General features: G+C 37.4%; 1 protein-coding gene across 1 annotated transcript in view; it reads left to right on the top strand.

Annotated features, from left to right (window-relative positions):
* MAN1A1 (mannosidase alpha class 1A member 1) overlaps window positions 1–24,705 on the top strand; it is a 162,819-nt gene that overhangs the window by 75,470 nt on the left and 62,644 nt on the right. The window contains exon 6 of the mRNA XM_028117056.2: window positions 19,811–19,905. Within this exon, the coding sequence (XP_027972857.1) occupies window positions 19,811–19,905 (95 nt within the window). The remainder of the gene's footprint in view (window positions 1–19,810; window positions 19,906–24,705) is intronic.

Raw genomic sequence — 24,705 nt, forward strand, 5'->3', positions numbered from 1 at the left:
AAAACAGTAGAATTATTTTTGTTGAGTGTATAGATTTATTAATAAAGTTTGTGTTCATTACTAACATAGAATTCTGGGAACACTGAGGCACTTGGCACAATATGTGACTTTGTTTTTCTCTACAGGGTCTAATTGAAAGAAGGTATTAGGGGGCGCCTGGGTGGCTCAGTCGTTAAGCGTCTGCCTTCGGCTCAGGTCAAGATCCCAGAGTCCTGGGATCGAGCCCCGCATCGGGCTCCCTGCTCGGCGGGAAGCCTGCTTCTCCCTCTCCCACTGCCCCTGCTTGTGTTCCCTCTCTCGCTGTGTCTCTCTCTCTGTCAGATAAATAAAGTCTTTAAAAAAAAAAAAAAAAAAGAAAGAAGGTATTAGGGAAGACATAGCAGAGAGCCTTTCTCCTGTTGTTACAGCAGTAAATATCCCTTAAGAAACTTCAAAAGCCATGCATACTTGTTTGAGGAAGAAGAAAGAGAAAGGCTGTTCAGTAGTGAGCCAGGGGAAAAAGAAAACCTTGTTTGAGAGATAAAGGAGGTGACTATAAAGAGGAGAGCATTCAGTCTACCAGACACTCTGAGGCTTCTCAAATCAAAATCTAGATTCACTTTTTGATGGAAACCCAAGGTGATTAACAAACATATTTTTAAAACTTGAACTATTTTGCTTAATTTTTTAAAATCCAAAACAATTGTGATTATATGACTATATGATATGAATTGATAGAGCCTGGTTATGGGCACATAAGTATTGGAAATTTCTGTATTTCTGAAATAAAATTTTAAAAAAATGTTTAAAGTATCTGCAGATGTGATAAAAAGCCAACAGTGTCTTTTCTCACTTGATTCTCTCCTCACCTGAAAACTCTGCCTTTCCTTCCAGCTATGGGCTATTTACTTGTCTGTAATGGGAGTAGACTTTTCTATAGTGATCCTGAGCCTCTCACTACTTAAAATTGTATTTGTAAGGGAAATTGCCAGATTTTGAGCCTTTAGATAAACAATTTGTAAATGAGCTATTCGAAATATTCATTGTACTGGAGTTGTCCATCTAATAAACTTAAGAAGTAGCTCTTAGGGAGTGGAAAGAATGTTGTTTTTAGAATCTGAAATCCTGTTTGGATATTGACTTTACCTTGAGCAAGCCCTTTTATCACTTTCAGATTTCTTCATTGTTTTAAAATAAATGGGTAATGTCTTTTAAGCATCCTCTAAATCCAGTGTTCTAGAACTATGATACATTGATTTTCAAGTTTGCAGAATGTGTAAATTGGAAGAGGGATGTGGTGGAAGTTTTCTCCCCATATCTCAGATCTTCTTAACTCCTTTTTGAGTGTAAACACAATGACTGCTTCTGGTGTAATATATTTATGCTTTCTGTTATACAAGGCTTAGGCAGTCCAGATATGTAAATCCCTGAGTAGGAAAGTTGGACATCTTCATGCCCTGGAAAAACCTTGTGTTCTGTGGAAGAGAAATGCTAAAAAGCAGAGAAGCACTGCAAAGAAAACAATGAACTGCTATAGACACAGAGGCAATTAGGAACATGATTCTTATGGAATAGTTACAGTCTTAATTCCTTCCTTACCCAAAATTCGAATGCAGATTGCTTTCCATTATAAACAGATATCCCATTTTAATAGCAACCTCAAGGGGAATTCTGGCAGCTGTAGCAAGAATCAGAAAGAAGGACTTGATATTTTGTAAAACCAACTTTCAGGTGCAGAGGATACAGGTGAACTATTATCAACATGCAAGAAATTAGAGAATATTGTTTCCAGAAGCCCTTCCTGGTGACTCCACTGTAGAATGAGTTTGAGTCAACCAAACTACCACATAGTATGATTCCATTTTTATGAACTGTCCTAAATAGGCAAATCTTTAGAGACAGAAAGTAGATTAGAGGTTGCCTAGGACTGAAGAGATTGGGGGGAAATGGGGAGTGACTGCTAATGGATATGGTGTTTCTTTATTAGGGGTGATAAAAATGTTCTAAAATTTATTGGGGTGAATCAATTTAGTGTGACTATACTAAGACCACTGAAACGTACACTTTAAATAGGCAAATTGTATGATGAAAGTGTTAAAAAGAAAAACATTGTAGTTCTGAATTTTAATTGGAAATGTTAGTAGGAACTTATGAGATATTTTTGTCTTAAAATACATAAATATGCATTTATGTAGGTGTATGTGTACCTGTATAACACACATTTTTTAAGGCCTGAAGAAGCCTAAAAATAATGATGAATTCAGTGGTCATGAGCATCAGACTGGGTCCTAAATTCCTATTTCTTACTAACCAGGGCTTCTTGCAGAAATGGCTAAAATAGAAAATGCACAAGACTAGTTTGAAACATTTCGTTAAACCAGATAACAAAAACTACTACAATAATGTCAAAAGGGCTCAAGAGCCAACTTAAAAGAGGCTTCCACTGGCAAATATGAGAATTTTGTTTTAGTAAAAATTACAAATGTAACAGATTAAAGCCATTAATCTGTTAAACAGATAGGTGTTAAACACACCAAAAAGTGTGTTTAAATGAATAAGTTCAGGGGCGCCTGGGTGGCTCAGTTGGTTCGGCGACTGCCTTTGGCTCGGGTCATGATCTCAGGTTCCTGGCATCAAGTCCCGCATTGGGCTCCCTGCTCGGCGGGGAGTCTGCTTTCTCCCTCTGACCCTCCCCCCTCTCATGTTCTCTCTATCTCATTCTCTCTCTCAAATAAATAAATAAAATCTTAAAAAATAAAAAAATAAAATAAATAAATGAATAAGTTCATACTGATATTTAAAAGCAAAAACAGGGGCGCCTGGATGTCTCAGTTGGTTAAGCATCTGCCAATGGCTCAGGTCATGATCCCAGGGTCCTAGGATTGAGTCCCACATCGGGCTCCCGCTTCTCTCTCTGCCCCTCCCCCCTGCTCATGCTCTTGCTTGCTTTCTCTCTCAAATGAATAAATAAAAAAATCTTAAAAAAAAAAAGCAAAAACAGTTGATCATCACCTTCAAAACAATGACAGAGGCAACTTAGGACCTTTAAAATTGATAAAGGAAAAGAAAGTATTTATCTTGCCCTTTCTGTATGAACTGTATCACTGGTCACCAAGTAGTAGATAAGCAGATCGTCTCTTAATAAAATTATTTGTTAATAAAATTAAAATGATCAAAGTAGAAAATCACCCATTTTTACAACCCCTGAGGAATTAATGGATCTAGGCCATGATCTTCAACAGCTGCTAATTTCTCAAAAGGAGAGCAAACCACATATGTGCCTCCTGATAAAAGAATATATCACCTTGAGTCTGGCCAAAGGGATCAAGTCTCTGGATCCAGCTTCCAGTTTGTCAAAAATACAGAGAAAAGAATATGTTGAACTGTACTACACATGCATGTGACAATGTGGTTCCTACTGTTCAAATAACTGAAATTTGTCCAGATAAATTAGAAGGAAAAGAAAAGGGAAAAGGGAGAGTCTGTGGTTTAAAAGAGGTTTAAGGGACACCCGGGTGGCTCAGTCGGTTGGGCAGCTGGCTCTGGACTTCGGCTCAGGTCATGATTCTGGGGTCCTGGGATCGAGCCCCGTGTCAGGCTCCACACTCAGCTGGGGGTCTGCTTGGGGATTCTCTCTCTCTCCCTCTCCCTCTGCGCCACCCCCACCATGCTCATTCTGACTCATGCACGTGTGCACTCTCTCTCTAAAAAGATAAATCTTTAAAAATAAATAAAAATAAAGGGGCTTAAAACTGTAGCTTTTTTTTTTTTTAAGTCTAAGGATGAACACTTGGTTGATAAAGAAATAGAACAAGTACCAGGATGTGGTTACTTTTGGAGAGAAGGAAGGAGCTGTGGCTGAGATGGAACATACAGAGAGCCTCTTGTGGGGCTGGCAAAATCCTGTGTCTTGACCTGGATGGTAATTACTAGGATGTGTGTCTTATGATATTACACTAGGCTATATACATTTTGTATGTGTGTGTGAGGAGGGTGTCTGTATCTCTGTGTGTTTTTAGAATTTAAGTTTTTAAATAAATTAATAACCAAAAAATTGCCCAGAAGGAGAGTCAGTTTTGGATCTTGGAATCTATTTTGGGTCTCTTTCTCTCTCTAAAAGAATGTTTAATTTTTTTGAGTTAGCTTGACAGCTATAAATTGTAGATTATACTTCAGACATAAAACAAGCAGAATTGAAATATAAAGTATATATAAATATTCTACGTGTCTTAAAGTGCTGAAGAGGTATTTTGATAACAGCGTTCATCTTTTTACTTTATAAAACGGATCACCCAAATAACCCAAAACAATTTTTTATTTACCATTTTTAGGTGTGATAGTAAATTTTCAAGTCATTAGCAACTGTATACTTAATAGTATGTACTGTGATTAACATATATTGTATAGAGAACACTAAGCAATCCTTTCATTAATTCATTCTTGTAACACATGTTACTTTTGTTCAGAGTTGTTCTGAAACTTGATTTCAGAAGCATGGAGCAATGATGATCAAGACCATGGACTCTAGGGCCAGACTTGGTCATTCAACTCACAGCTCTACCTTTTTCTGGCTTTGTGTGAACATAATGAGGGATGATAACCTTTCCCACCTCAGAAGCTTGTTTAAAGGATTAAGTGACTTAGATGTAGACATGCAGAAGAGTCACTGGAATATATTGAATGCTATATAAACATCAGCTATTACTACTTGGCCAAAATCATTTATGCAGTTCTGTCTTTGGGAAGTTATATGGCTGAAAGCCTACTTAAACATCCTCATTCTTGGCATCCCTGAACTTGGGTGTTCTCACTAAATGATTATGTTTTCACAGAGGTCATCATCCTAGTATGGACAGTAATATAAACAGAGGATGTTGTTCAGATTTTATGGTTTATGTATAGATATTCACTTCTAATATAGTTAGTATGTTAGAGATAACTTGGAGTGAAATCTCTTTATATTCTTTATATCTTGAAATGTTATCAGTTCACAGTATAAATGTGTTTTATTGCAAGACCTATAAAAGAGGAAGATGTTTAGGAAAGAAGGGAGGAAGGCAAGGAAGCAAAGGAGGAAAGGGAAAGAAAGAAGGAAACTCACAGGGAGAAAAGGAGCTGCCTCAAGATACTTGATTTGCAGTCCACTTTATTGAAATGCATGTGGTCTGTGATTGAAAATTAGTTGTGTGATTACTTTATTTAAATACATTTGCATTCCCTAGTGGAAAGTCTGTATTATGATTTTTTAAGTGTAAAAATTTATTCAACCAGCACAAAACCAATATGTTGATCTTACCACCACCCTACCACCACCAGTTTTGTATTCTAATCAGTCATTGCTACATGAAGTTTATCCTGTAGAAAGGCCTCAGGAAACTTTTTTAAAGATTTACGTGTTTAAATTTTCCAAGTTTGCTGAGGGACCTAGACATCAAGAAATATTTACAAATATCCACTGGTTTCCCCTTCTTTCCTGCTGATTTCCTTGTTAAGAACTTTAATGAAAAGAAGCCCAAAATATATCTTAAGAAAGTTGTACATAAATCTTCTTCCTACCATTAATATAAGACATGCCTCATTTTACAAATGTTTCTCAATTACATTATTCCTGATCTGTAACATTGGCCTAGCTCTCACTGTGGAAGATAACTGTGGTTCTTTTATGTTTTTAACCATGTATGATTAGTCCTATGCTAAAACAGGGTTATTTTACCTGTGAACTACCACAAATAGACTTTACATATAAATGTCCCTTCAAAACTGAGTACTATTGTGGGCTGATTTGCAACAGAGTCTGTATGAAGGGAGAAAAAACTAATAAATGCTGTGTTGTGAACCAGTAATTAGATTCTCAATGTGGTATAAAGTACTCACAGGAGGTTTGTTCTCAGCCTCATAAATTTGACCATATCTTTCCATTCTAATGCTATTACGTGACTTAGAGACATGACTAACAGTAAAATAAACTCCTAAACCACAGCGGCAAGCACGTAAGACTGAAATTATGCAGTGATGACTGCCATTCATTTAGGAATTGACTGTCCCGTTTGCTCTTAAATATCAGGCGAACAGCAAACGGAGGACTGGCTGTTAAACTGTGAATTCAGGGTCATGTGGCTTAATACCTCTTGTGCAATTTGTTAAACTTAAAGATTATTAAAGATTTTCACTTGGTTCACTGCAGAAACCGTGTAATACCTGTGGTGTTACATAAATATTTGGATGAAAGTATTGTTTCCAATCAATTTATTTCTCATTCTTATTGAATTACCTGGGTCCACTTAGATTCTGTGCTTCTCAAATGACTGTTTATCCAGAGCCAGAGGAAGGCTTATTAAATACAGATTTATTAAACTCCCAGGGTTTCTGTCTGTAGTTCTAGATGGGAGTCTGATCATTTGCACTTCCTGCAAGTCCCCAGGTGATGCTGATGCTGTTAGCCTGAACTCCATCCACACTTTGAGAACCACTGACCTCGAACCATGAAACCTCTTGCAATCAACAGGATTCCTTAAAAAAAAAAAAAAAAAAAAAAAAGAAGAAGAGAATACACATCCAGATTTGGCTGTCACCATTGTTTAGGAAACCCTGTCCTAATTTACTATATCAAATATATTGAGGGAAACATTTCCTCTTTGGGGAATTCTGATGAAGCTCCTTTCCTAAAATCTAACAAACATTGTATCAAATGGAGCAGAAGTTAGTTGGGGTTTCATTTATATGAGGGAAAACTCTAGTTAAATAAAGCAAATAGAAGAGCCCTCATAATCCCAGAAGAATAGGTGACACAAATTTCTGTCATTACTCTAATATTTAATTTAAGATTTTTAAAGTCTTTTGAAATCTTATTTCCTTCAAAGTCCAAGATCCATGTCAGAATTTGCCAGAATTTTTGTTTTTGTTCTTTTATTACAACCCCTAAAAAAAAGATAGTTGCCATTTCCCATGGGTCTCAGTCATTTATCTTCAACAGTACTGCCTTGTAGTGACTAAAATTAGGGTCAAAGTTCCAGCACTCCACTCTCACTCTATTTTGTTAACAGATGAAATTTTCAGCATTCATCTCAAGTTTTTATCTAGTGCATCACTCCTCGTTTTATATTAGAGGAGCTTGACTCCATTTCTTTTTCACCTTGATTCTGTAGGTCTACTGCCTGGCCCTTAGACTGGACTTAGGACTACAGGGCGTCTTCTGTCACTTCTGTTTTACTCCTCTTTTATCCTTGAACGCCATGTTTTCTCCACCATGCTTTACCTCAGAACTTTGAGTCATGCTTTCTGCCTCCTCCCATCCAGCTTTATTGCGATGTAATTGATTTACAGCATTGTTTAAGATTTATGACATGATGGTGCACTTATGTATTGAGGAAATGAGTACCACAGTAGCATTGGTTGGCACCTCTATCACCTCACATAGTTACCATTTCTTTTTTGTGGGGGGAACATTTGAGATCTACTCTTTTAGCAGCTTTCAAGTGTATAATATACCGTTGTTAACTACAGTCACCATGCTGTGCGTTAGGTAGCCAGAACTTATTCATCTTAATAACTGGAAGCATGTATGTACCATTTGACCACCATCTCCCCATTTTCCGCACCCTTTTTTCTCCCTTAGCCCTCAGGCCAGCCACCACTCTGCTGTTTCTCTGAGTTCAGCCTTTATAGATTCCACATATAATGATATCACATAGTACTTGTTTTTCCTTGTGAGTTCTATTTTTTAAACACAAGGTGCTACTAACTTGGTCTTTGTGTTAGACGTAGTTCTTCTGAACAGGTCTAATCAGTTCCTTTGCTACAAAGGGTGATTCCCATCTGAATGATAACCTTCAAGATGTTGTCCAATCACAAAAGAAAAGATGTATATATACTATACATAGATAGATCATACTGGGGGAAGTCTGCTTTGGCTCAAGCTGAATGTAAGATCTTTAAAAACACCTCAATGATGATTTTCTCTATAGTTTTATATAGTTGTCTATCTACATATCTCTGATACTTTCACTGATTTTAATGGTCAGGCTGATGGCAAGGTTTTGTCTACTATCTTGTGCAGTACTCACAACAATATTATTTTCTTCTTCTTTTTCTTTTTGGAGAAGAAATGGAAGTTATTACTTGATCCTTTCCTGTGTATCATCAAATCCTACTGTACTCTGTGGACATTTTTCCAGAGTTACACTTCAAAAACAAGTGTTATTATGAATCACTGACCACAGCTGTCTCATTTACTTATATATTCCAAGTGCCTTGTGCAACTTGGCATGTACTACATAGGCACTCAATAAATATTTGTTGAATAAATGAATTGACATTTTTTAAAGGTCACAATTATAGAAGAGGTTGCTTTCTGAAAGTTTATAATTTGGAAAGTTTCAGCTATGTTGAGGTGTGTGTGCGTGTGTGTGTGTGTGTGTGTGTAATAGCTTTAAATAGCATTCGATAGTGCAAGAGTGGCCACAGTGGACAAGATAAATTATGTTTCCTGTTAGTTATTATGTTTGTATTTTAAAAAGGAAATGACTCCCAGATTATTTCAGTTTGAGATTTTTTAAGCTCTTCTAATAGAAAAGTATTGAATTATGTAACATTTTGATATTCTGATGATGATTGTCATTAATACAGGCATTGAATTATTTATGGTCGTGTAAGAATATCGCGGGTCTATTAAAACATGTAGCATTGGCATGTAATAGGATAAATGAAAATATTTTAAAACCTCTTACTGTAAATGAAATGAAGGGAGGAAATCGGAGTGGGAGATGAACCATGAGAGACTATGGACTCTGAGAAACAAGCTGAGGGTTCTAGAGGGGAGGGGGGTGGGGGGATGGGATGGATTAGCCCAGTGATGGGTATTAAGGAGGGCACATACTGCATGGAGCACAGGGTGTTACACGCAAACAATGAATCATGGAACACTACATCAAAAACTAATGATGCAATGTATGGTGATTAACATAACATAATGAAAATAATAATAAAAAAACATTTAAGGTGCTCTCAGTAAAGTTAATGTATCACAGGGGTGGCAAACTCAGACACACCCATTCATTTACATTTTGTCTATGACTGCTCTGATTCCACATCTCTCCTTAGTGAGTGAATGAATGAGTGAAAGGCCTCTGAGCAGAAATTCTGCTTTCAAACCTTTACCCTGAGGAAGTAAGTCATGTATACAATCAAATGTTTACCCTGAGGAAGTAAGTCATGTATACAAATAAGTATGTACAGGGATGTTCATTCCACTGCTGTTTATAATATCAAGACAATGGAAACTAAATGTCAAAGAATAGGAGTCTGGCTAAGTTCTGGCATAGCTACACACTGGGATACTATGTAGCTTTTTTTAAGAAGATGTTATAGAAATGTATATATTTATATCAAACAGGGATCAGCAAAAGACAGCACTCTGGCCAAACTGATCCTGAGACCTATTTTTTACTACCCGAGCTAAGAATGGTTTTTACGTTTTAAAGGATTAGAAAAGAAAAAAATCAAAACCCCTGAGAGAGAGAGTATGTAGCTGGCACTTACTATCTGACCCTTTGCAGAAAATATTTGCTGGCCTCTGATATAGAATGTTGTGTTTGATGTAGAATGAGTTGCTGTGGATGGATTTAACACATTATAAAATATTATATATGGAATAATGCCATTTTTCAAAAATAAAACCATTTAGAAGGATAGATACTTAAGATGTTAACAGTCATTGTATCTAGTGGCTAGGATTAATGGGATTCTTTTGTCTGTGATTTTTCAATAATGAGAATATATCCATTGTATCATAAATAAGAAAAATTAAAAATTTAACTTTGGTGTTAGGTAAAAGGAATGGGGAACAAGAAGGAACTTCTGAGTTCTCAGGTGCAAAGGTATGGTTATCCATTTTACAGATGAGGCTGCTGAGGCTAAGAAATTAAATCAACTTGCTAGGGGGGCACAAACGTAAAACAAAAATAGCACGGCTGCCATATTTTTTGTTCAGCAACATCAGCATTTGATAACTGAAAATGTTCATCCATCAGCTGACATTGTTAATTATGAACTCTGTGCCCAAAGGCAATCTAGAGGTATCCTTCATATGATAAAGGAGGGTTATCAAATCAAAACCACTAGATTAATGGGATTAGATGTAGAACTAGATGGGTTTACGTTTGCCTAGAAGGAAAACAGAGTAGCTTACATTTTATATTTTTTTTTAAAAAGCAAACAAAACCTATGTAGACATAGATGTTTTGTTCACTTTGCAAATTTGCAAACTATGACTGCTGAGTAATGTACTACTTCACGTCTTTTTCACACCTATAGAGTTAATAGTTCAAATTCAGTCACCTGAGACAAAAAGAGCACATTTCCAGAAGCTCATGCCCTTCACCGTAAGAGAAACATGGAAGAAACATTTGACTTATCCTCAGGCTCTGGTACAGACAACTGTTTACAAAATTAGTCACCAGTTTAGAAGGAGAGCAAATACACTTACAACATTGAGAGGTCTTTACTGTAATGAACTGATAGCTAAAAACAGAAGGAAACATATGACTACAGAAAGCAGACATAAAAGCTCAGCAGTTTTTGGACCATTTAGTGTATGAACAAAAAAGTCTAATATCCTTCAGTTATTCCTGAGGGAGCCACTATCTTAGAGCAAAGAACAATCATGATGGTAACTATTATTGCTCTTTAAAAAGCACGTGTGCATTTAATCACTTTAATCATCTTGTGATTTGGGAAAATGATTCCCTGTTCACATATTTAGAAACTGAGGCACAGAGTGAGTTGAGTGCTCAAGATCTTACAGCTCTGTCAGCAGATGGCACAGAACTGGATCTTAGTCCCAACCCAGTGTCTGCATGTGATGCAGATGCTGAGTCAGCAAGACAGGATCTCTCTCTCTCTCTCTCTCTCTCTCTCTCTCTCTCTCTCTCTCTCTCTCCATTTCACTAAATCAAAAGAACAGATCAACGTGTTTTTAAAGACAATACAAATAAAAAGATTAAACTATAAATATTTTGATGTGTTTTAGAGGTGAGATTCGGTATCTGGAAAAATCCCTACCATAGGATGTCTTATAACTCAAAAATGCCAAGGAATCACTACATACTTGGATAGATGAGGCTGTCATTTTCTTCTTCTTATCTTTCTACTGGGCAAAGGTTACCAAGCTGGGATTTTGTATATTTTAAATGATTTGTGATATTTACCTGCAAATGTAATGGTAAACAGAACAGTCCCTGTTTTAACACTATGATAGCACATACCAGCAACCTTTATGGGTTCCACAGATTCTATTAGAATTCATAGCCAGATAGGGTAGATGTTTTTATAATTTCCTGTCTCTTTAGCAAGCACTATGTTTTCTTTAAAAAGGTATTTTCTTTTTGATGTGAAATGTGTGTTCACACACTACGTGGCACACTTAACTAATATTAAGTATTATTAGCAATACACTGCATATTTTTCAAAACTTCATGTAGGTGAATTGCCCATTTTTTAAACCTAAACTGAGGTAGAATGAGCAGCTCAACAGCTCATCTCTGAGCACTGTATAATGGCGTGGACTATTATGCTGTTATTTATTGTTCATCGATGTTTTAGAAGTTAGATATCTAAGATAAGATGATGTATGGTACACCTAAGGATAATACTAAGTGCAAGAGCTGTTAGAACTTGCATGTTGAATGTATGTTAGAAGAGGGACCTATAACTTTCTGTCATCATACTATTTACTTTCTCCAGCCCCCATACTGCACCATTTATCTGTACAAAAAATATATTTCTTCTTGAGAAACAGTTTTTTAAAGGACCCTAATTATTTCTCAGGATCTTTCCTCTATCACACAGCCAGTATAATGTTTCTTGGTGGTGTCATTTATGTATCTTTGCCCCTTACAACTCAGAAAATTTCTATAACCAGTGAGAACTACTGTCTTTCTCCCTGCCCCATTCTGCAGGGCCCTGATTCAGAAATTCTTACACTTGTTGTAAATAGGAGGCACTAAGGTGGTAAGTGTTGGGACTTCCTTGACCCAATGATGTGCTCTTTTACCCAACGCTTCAACTTCTGTCCCTGATATTTAAGATTAATGAGCTTGTCTTATTTCATCTGTTCTTTCTTACCATTTTTGAGGCCCTATTAATCTACCTCTCTACCCTGCTCTCTGTCAGCCTCCTTCCTCTCCCCTTCTACTTTACCTCCTGTCCTTCACCACATTAATGCAGGGTGTGCACAAACAAGTACATACCTACCCCCAAATAAACACCCACCTGCCACCTCTCCAATCTTACCTTGTCCCTGGGACAATCTCTCGCTTTGTCCTCCTCCCATAGTTAGAGCCTGTATCACTCAATTTAGCCTCTACTTATATGTTAGTTCATATTACTGTTTTATGGTCTATATTTTATGTTTATATAGTTTTATATGCCCGGCTTGCCTTCCTGGTTGTAAACTCCTTGAGATCAAGGATCTTTTTTTTTCTTCTTGTGTGTCTCTCTTACAGCTTTTATCACATTGGGAAATATGTAGTAAGTGCTCCTTAAGTCTTAAAACCAGATCCTATGGAGCAGAAAAGTACCTCAGAAAGTGTCTTGTCTACTGCCCGCATTGTACATAACAGAAAATTAGAGAAGTGAAATGACCCATCTTCATTCTGACAGAACCGAAAAGTAGCGGACCCTGAACTAAAACCCAGGTCTCCTGATTGCCTGTTCAGCCTGCCTGTTACCAGGCCACTTTGACTCTGGCTTATGCTCTGGGTAAGCGTAGGGCCAATTCCAGCAGGAGGCGGCAGTGGTTTCTGCCCACATGGATACTGGTAATGTCTACCTTAAACAACAGCCTAAAATTCTCCGTAGGATTTCTCCCCATTTTTCATCTTGCTCTCTTAACTTTATAATATCTTCCCTATTCAGGAGCTTGGGAATGAAATTGGAGCCCTCAGGAAAAAATCAGTACCAAGATGCAATGTTATTAATTCATTTATCAACATTTATTCATTTTGACTAGGGGACACTTTAAAAAAAAACTTTAAAAAAATTCACTGTTAATTTTTTCATTAGAATAAATATTTTTAAAAAGCTAGCTAGGTCAAAAATGCCTATTCACTAGGTCATTCTATATCCAGATTTTAAAATTATATTTACCGGAATTTTTTTTCATTTCACTTAAACTGTGTGCTTTCATACATTAGAAAATCCAGTCTAAGGTACGGTTACATTGATTCTTCTTCATTGTGACTCATGGTTCCTGGCAGATGAGCATGCATACCCTTTGTATTTTGAATAATCCAGTTGGGGAGATCTTAATGCTTTAATTTTTCAGGAAAATGAAGAACACTCTCTTCATCTAATTGCCTAGAGACTAAAAATTGAATTATACTGAATCGCAGAGAAGAAAAACAAAACAATTGACAAAAGTATTCGTCTAATTTATAAATTCAAAAAATTAAGTTCGTAATGTAATTTGACAAATACAACAAATAATTCATATTATTTAGAAAAACCTGTTTGGGTTTTAATGATTACAGAGAGAATGCAAAGATTAGAAAAAGGCTGTGAAAGATGTGCGCACACATACCTACAAGAAACTCACAGGGGAGAGTGTCTCTGGATCAGAAGAATTACTTGCGTCTGGGGTGGCATGAAGCTGGCATTCCCTTGGCTACAGCTAGTATGGAACTATCCCACATCAGAGCATTTAATTAGGCGAACAGGGCCTCTGTGAACCTCAGTTTCATCTGTATACCAAGATTATGGAACTAGATGACCCCTGATTTCCCCTCTGGCTCTAAATTTTTATGCATCCTTATTCGAATATTTAAACCTTTAGCAGTTGTACTCTATATTTAAAAGCCAGAGTAGCTCAATAAGTACTTATTGGTTGAATGATTAAATCTGGCCCATATAATGTGTGTTAATTAACTCAGCTAACAATATATAGGTTATTTCAGTTATTTTCAGCCAAAGATATTTATCATATCTATGGCATCTTGTGCTGAAAGCTTTATGTAGCGAAAATGAGTAATAGGTAAATGCTCCTTCTACTAATGGGGAATTAGTGTTTGATCTTTTAACAGTGAAGTTGTCAGCATAAGCATTTGAAGAAAGGCTTTGATATTGATTATGCGCTTCAACTGAAGCATGTCTGAACTGAAATGGGCTCTTTCCAGAGCCAGAGCTGTCTGTTCTTACTCCTTTCTTCTTTCCTTACTCTTTGCTCTGACATGTAAATATTCCTGTACAGTTCTTTGGGGATCTGCAAACTAGAAAGGCAAAAAAAAAAAAAAAAAAGCCATACATCTTGTTTACAGCCTTGTCTGATCCTATCTGTGAGGGTAAAGTAAAAAGAGAAATGTTTTTATTTGATAGATTCTAAAATCTGAAGTTTTTTAAACATTGATCAAAAACAGCAATAAGACTGTGATGATGTTCCTTAAATGTAATGAAAAGATACAGTTTTGGTGCAGTTATTTTGAAATCCTTAACTTGAGATCATAAAAGTTTTTTTATGTAAACCTGTTTGTTAGCTTCATGCTTGAAAGATTATTTTAGAGGCTATGCCATCATATTTTACCACCCTTCTTTCAGCAAATTATATTCGTTTTTATTTTTTTGCTATGGATATAATCAGAATCTCTGATGCAGGATCTTTTTGAAGATTCCTTTTGGGTCCTAAGATGTCTGCCCATCTCAAATTGATTGGTGCAAGTTGCACACACACACAAAAAAATTTAATTTTAATGGTCATTTTTTTAAAAAGAAAATATCTTCTATTATCAGCATGGATTGCATTTTATTAACTGTCATTTTTCTTCTTGCTCTCTTTGTAAAATCCTCCCCACCAAATATAAGTACCAGTAAACCCTAGAAACCAAGACTAAGAATTTGGTGGCAAATTAACACTTCCTATCTTTATAAAAATGATAATAGTTTTGGTTTTTTGTCAGTCTCATTTTAGTACTAGCTCTGTGACTTCTGAGTGCTAGTTTTTCTATAAATCGAAAATAGAAATTACGAGAACCAGAAAAGCTAAGTGATGCACCCAGATCCCGCACTGAAACCATAGCAGAGCCAACGCTGGCTGTCCAAGTGCTGGCTGGGTCCAGTACTACCTACAGCTTGCCTGTCCCATTTGAAGGAACACTGAAATACCATTTAAGTATGCTTTTTATGATCATTTGCTTTTCAGCACAATGTCCAGGGTGTTAAAACTTAACTGTTCTTTAGAATGATTGACGACATTTCTCCTTCATTCTTTAAACAGTATTAACTTTACAAGCTAGTTTGCAATTTTATTACATACTCACCATTTTAGGTAGAAAGATGTTCTCTTTGAGAATCTGGATTCCTCCTCCAAGTAACCTCTCTTCATATCTCAGGAGGAGATAACAAATCAAACATTAAGAATGAGGATTGACTCAGGCTCACATATGATTTCATTTAAGCATCAACATGTTAATGGTTTCACCCACAACTGTTTTGTAATTGTGCCCAAGGTTGAGACTCCATAATATTTGACATAATTAATTATTTGCCAACAATAGAAACTAATAGAATAGGATGGAGTACTTTACAAGCACTAGAATATTCAATGGTTTCTCATTACAGTGCCCCAAGTATATTTATTAATATTCAACTGATTCATTCATTTATGAAATGAACATTTAATGAGTACCAGCTACTCTCCTTGGATACTAGATAGATGTATACAACAAGAAAGAAGATAGTCCATGCCCTCGTGAAGCTTACATCTAGTGGGATTGTCAAACAATAAACAATAAGTTAATTAGGGATGTGATAAATAGTGGAACAGAAATAAACAAGATGACATGATGAACAGTAAATGAAAATGGCTAACTTTACATGGGGTTGTTAAGAAAGACCTCTCATAAAAAGGGACATGGAAGCAGATTCCTGAAGCTAAGAATGAACTAGGCATACAGAGAGCTAGGGAACCAGCAAAGGCAGACTAGGAAACCTCAAGCTGTTGCCTATCTGTTAACTGAGAATATGAATATTCTCCCATCTCCCATACACTACTCATAGGAATGCTGTGGTGATATCAATAAATTTAAATACAAAGTGGCCTGATCTGGAAAAAAAAATGGCCTAATCTGGGTTGGATGTGTATAATAAGCAATGAAGGAGAGATGGAAGTCTTTTTCTCTACTTTTAGAAAGAAAAAATTACTTGGATGTAATACAGAGACCTGTATCTTGCTTTCTGTAATCAAATGCTGCATTGTGTGATGCCAGTTGTCAGTGCAGGAGTTCCTCCAGGCCTGGAGTTGGGACTTGGCTTCAGCCTTGAGGAGTGGGTGAATGTGGATCGGCCAGCAGGGGCAGTAAAGTGTGCTTCAGGGTGAGAGAACTATATAAATAAGTATACTAAGGAGGCACCACCACCAAAAAAAAAAGTAATTATGCAAAACGAGATGTGAACTAAGCTTATTGTGGTAAAATCATTTCACAGTCGATACATGAATCAAATCATCATGTTGTACATAATGTTACATGTCAATTATATCTCAAGAAAGCTGGGCAGAAAATAATTTTTTTAAAAAAAGATAACTAAAGTGGACCAAACTTGAATGAGTGCTTGAAACCATGATGGCTCAGGCTGGAGCCAGAGTGGTCTTTGAGAGAATGGAAGATAATAGATTGGTCTGATTCATAGAAGTCATTGAAAGTCAGTATATCAGTTTTTAACCTGATATTTTAGACAAGAGGGAATCATTATGTTTCTTGAACAAGAAAATTGTATGGTAAAAAGAACAATTTAGTAACATAGATACAGATGAATAGAGACAGGAGGGAAAATCCTGGAGAATGGGAGACTAGGTAGGAGGAGGACCCTCTTTTTTTTTTTAATCATGACATTTCATCATACCTGGTGATGAAAATGAGGACTATATTCATATCATGGACTATGCTCATATCATGGAATGAGCTGTATATGAAACTTTTTGGGGAAATGAATATTGACACAATATTGATGACTAAAGAGTGATAAATCAGTAGTCAAAATGCCTGCTCTCTCTCGAGCCCCAGGGACTGGCCAAACAGTGTCAGTGATGGAACTGGGCAAGTTTGCCTGGAATATTAAGTGATTATTTCATCTTGGACATGTTAAGTTTCAGACGACAACAGGACACCCAAATTGTGATGTGAGCACACAAGTAGAAGTACAGACTAGAGCTAACATGGAAAGTCAAATTAAGAAACGCAAACAGGTGATGAGAACTGAGGACTTAGCTCTCGAGAATGAATGCTTGTGATAAGAATATGTGTAATGGGGTCACAGTACACGTACACACACACACACACACACACACACACACACACACACACACACACACACACACACACACACACACACCCCACAACCTGAGTAGAAGGTACCAAAACAGCAGTGGGATAAAAGCCAAGACAAGAATTTCAGGCAGTAAATAGGAAAAGTTCTTAGGGAAATACTGCTATCATTATCCCCATGATACAACTAGCCTTTTAATGTGATGACTACATGTCCTAAGGTCTTTCAATATAAAAACGGATTCCCCTCCACAACCTTTAAAATAGCAAATGCTGTGGTTATCCCCACTTTATAGATGAGGGAGCTTAGCACAGAGAGTAAGAATTTGTCCAAGATTACCCAATCTGAAAAAGTTGGAACTGAGATTCAAACATAGGCATTGTGTTTTTCAAAGCCTGCATCTTTAACCTCCCACGCCATATGGTTATAATATCCACGATGGTATTTTAATTGCATCGTTTGACTTCCATCTTATGTAAGTTTCTTGAAAAGGAGTTAATTAATTAACAGTTTAAAAAGTGGAAACTAGGAAGTCAACAGATGGCTGGGCTGTGATTGGATAGTCACTTTCAGTAGAAGAGAACTTGGAATTCTCTAGGGTAAGGCAGAGAAAGGGAAGAATATATCTTTTGATCTATTTTTTTCTTTCTCCTCTCCTTCCATATACTGTTGTTGAAATGGGAAAATTGTCCAGTTTAAAGAGAATGGGAAAAAATGGTACCTCTGTTTTCTAGTGCTTTCTCTATACTATAAATGTCTGTTCCTTATTTGTTTACCAGGAATGTTAGTTTATCTAAATTGTCAACCAAAAATTTACATGAAAACTCATTACTTTCTTAATTTTCATTAAGAGATGAGAGAATGTAAAAGAGTAGGGTTTCTGAAGTAGCATCAACATTGGCATTACTGGAGTGTGTTCAGTCTGGAAGCCCAAGTGCCTGGATTTGTCTGTGGGGAGTCTCAGGGCTTACTTAGAGCAGGAGTTACGGACTAGAACCCTTTCCTCTAGAGAAGCTACACAAGACTTCTTTGACAGTGGGTTTAAGGAATGCTTTCCCATTGGCTGGGAGAGGACTTTGTTTCCATTTTCCATGCTTTTCAGGGTCTCCCCAGCCTTTCTCACATCTCCATTATTTAAGGAAGAGGCAAGTGGAAATAGTTGAGTTCCCAGCGCACCATGCTCAGTCCTACAGTAGAAGAAGGAGGAGGGGCAAGGCACCTGCTTGCTGCCTCAACTGCCACAGGGAAAGCAGTAGCAGGTCTTCCTTCAATGGGACTGTGAATGGATGTCATCTAATTACTCTTCTTTTTTTTTTTAAAGATTTTATTTATTTATTTGAGACAGAGAATGAGAGAGAGAGAGCACATGAGACGGGGGAGGGTCAGAGGGAGAAGCAGATTCCCCGCTGAGCGGGGAGCCCGATGCGGGACTCGATCCAGGGACTCCAGGATCATGACCTGAGTCGAAGGCAGTCGCTTAACCAACTGAGCCACCCAGGCGCCCCTAATTACTCTTCTTGAAGCACAATCTGCTCAAGTGAACTGACTGCTTAAAAACCTTCAATCTTTCCCATTTGAACGGAGTAAAATTCTTAGCCTTAGATTTATGACCTTCCATGATTTGGGCCCATGCTATGTATGTCCGACCTTGTTACCAGTAATCCTTCCTTTTTTGGTCAGGCAAGCTGACCTATTCCATTTCTTCTACGTGCCCCCTCTTGCCTGTGTCTGTGTTTACACTGATGCCTCCAGGGATGCCTCCCCCACTTCCCGCTCCAATCTCTAGTATCACTAGCCCCTGACATGCTGCACACAGTCCTCATCCAAATGCACTCTCCACCGTGCAGCCTTACTGAGCTCATCAGAACTCCCAGGTGATTTTATCACCAGTTCTCATTTTATCTACATTCTAGATATTTATGTGCATATATTATCTTCCTTATACATTCTCGGCGTAATTTGTACCTAATTTCACTTTGTATCTTCCATTTCACCTACACTTAACATCAGAGGAAGTTAAAACCGCAAAGCGTTGAGGGGACATAGAGGTTACTTATAATAATATGTCTTCTTAAAACTTCTCCTTTCTCTGTACCCTAGTAAATAAGTGAAGTTGGAACAGGACCAGTTCTCCCAATTTTCAGCCCAGGACAGCAGTGATTCTCCCCCTGGCTTGCATTTTGGAATCACCTGCCATCACCTGTGGTGCTTTAAAAAATTCTAATCTGGAAGCCCCAACCCATAGAATTTAGAGTCTCAGGGGTACAACCCAGACATCAGCATTATTCAGATCTCCCAGCATGATTCTAGTTGTGCAACCAAGATTGGTAATGAACTCCCCCACAGCATGATGGCCCCTAGACCATTCTTGCTTTGCTAGGTAATTCTGTTAATTTGAGAAACTTTTATTTTTTTCATATGAAGAAAATTTTAAAGTAGATAAGTGCCAAATGTGAGATGGTAGTATAATACCGTTTGTTTTGCTTACAACAGTAGCTTACATAACTGTTTAACTTTTCAGATATTTCGAAAGAAAGCAGTGGAACTTGGGGTAAAATTGCTACCTGCATTTCATACTCCCTCTGGAATACCTTGGGCATTGCTGAATTTAAAAAGGTAAAACTCTTCATTTTAACAGCATATTTTTGAAGTTGGAATATGCAATATTGTGGTCTAACTGGATGGATAGTTTCTTGCACGATGTCAGTGACCAATACCATTGGCAGTCTTGGCATCTGTCCTTGTGTTGGAAGCTATACGTTTTCCAGTGTTCCTCAGCCTTAGATGGGTTCCTGTCATAGGATAGCATGACCCCAACAGAGTCATCCAAGCCAAACGTGATTTGAGGTTTTCACTATTTCATGGTGATGTTGCATTGTGTTTCTCTGAAAATACCAAGAGCATCCCATTATCTTTAAAATTGTCATCAAAGCATTTCACTTCCAAAGAATCCAATTCCTAAGAGCACTTACTTCGGTTAAGCTGCTGGCAGAGATACTGCAGAGCCAGAACCTTGACCAGGTCTCCCATGTAAGGAGCTGGTGTGACAGACACAGGGAGCACCTGGGCTGCCCTGCCCACAGTTGTAAAGAAGGGAAGGGAACTGCCCTGCTGACCCAGATAAACCTGACCTTCTCATGCCATTGGGGTGGAGAATCCTGTTAAGCCAAGTCCATGGGAATTTTGCTGCAAGTAAACCTAGGCTAAACAGACTTTCTGGTATTTTCCCAGGGGGTAGTTTGAATTTTCATGACAGCTTGAACATTTTGTCAATAAACAGTTTTATCTTAAGCCTCCTTTTTAACTCCTTCTTCCCTGTAAGTAATTGTTTATGTACCTCCTTGTGGTGATGATGATGATGATGATGATGATGATTTATCATGATAAAATATGAAGCTTTGTTCTAGGCTCTGTGCATGTATCACCACATTCAATCCCACAATAACCCAATAAGGTCGATACTGTTGTTATCTCCATTTTACTAATGGAAACTAATAAGGAACTTGTGTTGCAGAGAAATTAATTTGCCTAACATCATACTGTATGTAAATACAGTAAAATACACACATTGATGCATAGACACAAATTTTTTTTAAAGATTTTATTTATTCATTTGAGACAGAGACAGAGAGAGAGTACATGAGCAGGGGGAGAGGCAGAGGGAGAGGGGGAAGCAGGCTCCCCGCTGAGTCAGGAGCCTGATGTGGGACTCGATCCCAGGACCCAGGGACCACTACCTGAGCAGAAGGCAGATGCTCAACCATTTGAGCCACTGAGTTGCTCCCTGCATAGACACAAATTTAACAGCTTTCTTGGTTTAGAAATACCAAGAGGATGTACAGGGTAGTTTGGCAGGATTAATGCACATTTATTCTTTTTTTTTTTTAAAGATTTGATTTGTTATTTGGCAGAGAGATACAGAGAGAGAACAAGTAGGCAGAGAGGCAGGGAGAGGGAGAAGCAGGCTCCCCACTGAGCAGGGAGCCCGATGTGGGGCTCGATCCCAGGACCCTGGGATTATGACCTGAGCCGAAGGCAGCCGCTTTTGACCAACTGAGCCACCCAGGCGCCCTGCACATTTATTCTTAATTATTTATTTTAGTAACTTTCTTTCCTAAAATTAATCTTAAATAATCATGAAATTACTTATTTGGTTAATAAATCAGTTAAATGTCATGCTTTGTTTTCATTTGTATGTTACATTTCTATACCTTGAAATCACCCCGTACCTGTGTACTGTGTATAATAAGTGTGTGGGGGGGGTCGGGGTTGGGGCAGGGGTGTCGTTGAGCAATGAGACAGGGAGAGACCACATAACTAAGCCATGTTAACTTGAGGTAGTTCTCTATTATATGATGTGATATCTCAGGATCCGTTTTTCCCTATTGGGGTCCTGTGGTTTTCTCTGTTACCCTGAAGGTGGTAACATACGCTGCAGGGACTTAAAGCAAGAGTTAGTCTGTGCTAGGCCTGGAGACAGTGTGGTCTTTGTTTGAGATCCGCGAGTTTTTTATTTGGCTCAGGTATATCACCTATAATAACCTTCCATATCTTTGGACTTCGTATTTATAGATAGTATTCTGACCTAGAAGCAACTCTGCTACCTGAAATAAGACCTGCTTATGAAAACACTGTGCACGTTTAACACTCTTTTTCTTCCTCCTTACCCTCTGAGAAGAATGATATGGGCATAATAATACACTGAGCTAGGTGGTTAACAGGAGACCTGGTTCTAGGTATTTTACAGCTACTCTGGGTGTCTTCAGAGAGATCATCTCCATCCTCAGGATTATTTGTAAAGTGCAGTTAAGCTACTTCATTCAGTAGTTATTTTGTGAACCTTTACAGGTTTATAGGCCACTTTGAAATTCTGATGAAACATGGCCCTCTCCTCATAAAATGCACATTCCTGAGTATGCATATTTTTACACAGTTTCCCAAAGCTGACAGAACTGTTGGAGCCCACCTAGAACCTGAGAACCCCAAGTTTAAAATACTGGAGTGAACGATCACTCCAACCTTCTACTCCAAGATTCTGTGGAGCTAGGGCCTATTGCTTCCTGGAAGCTAATGAAATTAAATGAGGCCCTACCAAAACTAGCAGAGACAGGTATACACCTACATCTTGCAAAAGTTCAGCCAATTATTGTAAGGTGCTGATATCATCCAGTTAGTTCTAGCCTCTCTTAAAATAAGCGTCAGAAATTAGATTATTCTAAAGCCTATTTAATTTTACTTACTGTTTACTTCTAACAGCCGAGAGGATTTTTCCTTAGTTAAATCTACCCTTAGTGTACGGGGGAGATATGTTTCAGCACATAAAGGAACACTTCTCAAAACTCGTAAATACTGAGTCCTGTTACCCTTTCATATCCATACCTCTTGGAAACTCATTAAGTGGGGCATTATGTTTTTTTATAAAACTTATTTGGATTTACAGTATTTTACATTAGAATTTTTTAATTCCAAGAATTGCAGGACAGTTGTATATGGTAAAAACTAATGTGCCATTTTATTTTTGTATCCTCTAATGTTTTCATGTCAAACTGGAGGAAATTAGGTGACCCTTTGACAGCTGATGGGAATACTTCTCATTTCTTCCTGGCTATCTGTATGAATTTTTTATTATATATTTTATCCATTCTCAGGCCCATTTACTAAATCACAGTGACTTACCCAAATTCAGAGAAGCAGCCATGGCAAAATTAATGGTACTATCAATTCACTAAAATTTCTTATGTCCCTTTGAATCCATTCTCCCTCCAGCTGTGAGATTTATTTATCACCTTAAAGAATATCCTTTAGGAAAAGAAGACAGAGTTTCCTATTTGATCTGCAATAACTGCATTTCAGGATGTGCTGTTCCTGTCAACATGCACATCCACGCTGTTTCCTCTGAATATCTGTATTTTTACAGTATGGGCCAGAGGATAAGAGACAGCGGGCATGGAGCTTCTTTTCTCATTTTTTGAAGACTGTCACCAGTAGAATTTTCCAAAGAGAGAAGAAAAAATATGTCTGACAAAAGCATATTTTCTTAATTATCTTCTCAGAATAAGGGAGTGTCTGTGGAATGATGCCCATAAGAATAAAGTGCTTGAGGATGCTTTTTAGAAGAGCTACATACTCACTGTTGACTGGCTTTGAAAATTTTGGCAATAATTACAATGGGAGTAGTATAGAATATGCTATCGGTAATAACATAGTTCTCTTTCCTCTCAATTTTGAAAATATGGATGCTGCTCTTTGCCAACACCTATATGTTAACAAAAAATGTGAACTTTGTGGGTGTTATCTATTCACATCTGCCTAGTATTCAGATTATTGCCTGAAGATAACTGTTTCTTTACCTTTTCTTTGTAAGAAATAAACATTTATTTTAGTCCCTGCTGTGAAGTTTCTGTGCTAGGTCCTGGGAAAGATTTTCTGTTTCTCTCCACTTTATTTAAAAAGATAACAGACATGGTCTTTCCCTCAGGGTAGTCACATCCTGGTTGGTAAAGCAGAATGTATATTTTATATGTTACTATATTACACACTCACTCATGTAATTGACAAATGTAAGATGTTCTGTGCCAAGGAGAGATAATAAGTACTCCCCAAGTTGAATTTAAAGCAAGCAGTAGTTTGAATTGGGGAGGTTGATGCATTTGGAGCCAAAACACCAATAAGCCAAATTGGATTTCAGCATTTGTACAAACTGAGAATAGCAGAGAATCTAAATAATTTACTCGTATGCTACATTAGGAATTCTGTCCCAAAATCTATTCAGAAAAAAATATATATAATTATCTCTTTCGCTACATCTGTAATCTTAATTCGAGAGCTGCTATAGTAAGTTGTAAGTTAATCGGAATTGTGATTTAATAGCAAGTGGTAATTTGAACAGATACCTAGTGTTACACCCTGGACCTGATTCAACTAACATACCGGCTTCAGGAATACGATAGTAGAATGAAGATGCATAAGTTATATCACACCTCTGCTAAAAGGAAAGCATTGCCTTTTTATAGATTAGAATTTTGGTGGAACTCAATTTCTCTAATGTGAAAATGTCAAAATTTGATGTCTGATCTTATTATTACTGTGAACAGGAGGCCCTCTGCATTCTTTTCCTGCACCCTACAGAAGAAAAATCACCTCTGTGGTTTGTAAAATCAAGCATTTTACCATTTCCATATTCCTGGATGTAATTCAAGCCTAGGTAGAGTTAACTTATTAGATTTGGGGTGTTCTCCAGTGTGTTCTTAATTTAAAATAATAGAGTTAATGTTCCCATTATTCATTTCTATCACAGGGCATACAGTCTGGGCATTCCTAATAATTATTCTGCCTTTTTGATAAATGAGTTAGTTTTAGCTATATTCTGTTTTATCACTTGTTTCTCTTTGTGGATTTTTCTAAACTGACACTTGG

Source organism: Eumetopias jubatus, unplaced genomic scaffold, assembly GCF_037043125.1.
Source record: "Eumetopias jubatus isolate StellerSeaLion01/CBP00866 unplaced genomic scaffold, mEumJub1_p1.0 scaffold_6, whole genome shotgun sequence".
Lineage (NCBI taxonomy): Eukaryota > Metazoa > Chordata > Mammalia > Carnivora > Otariidae > Eumetopias > Eumetopias jubatus.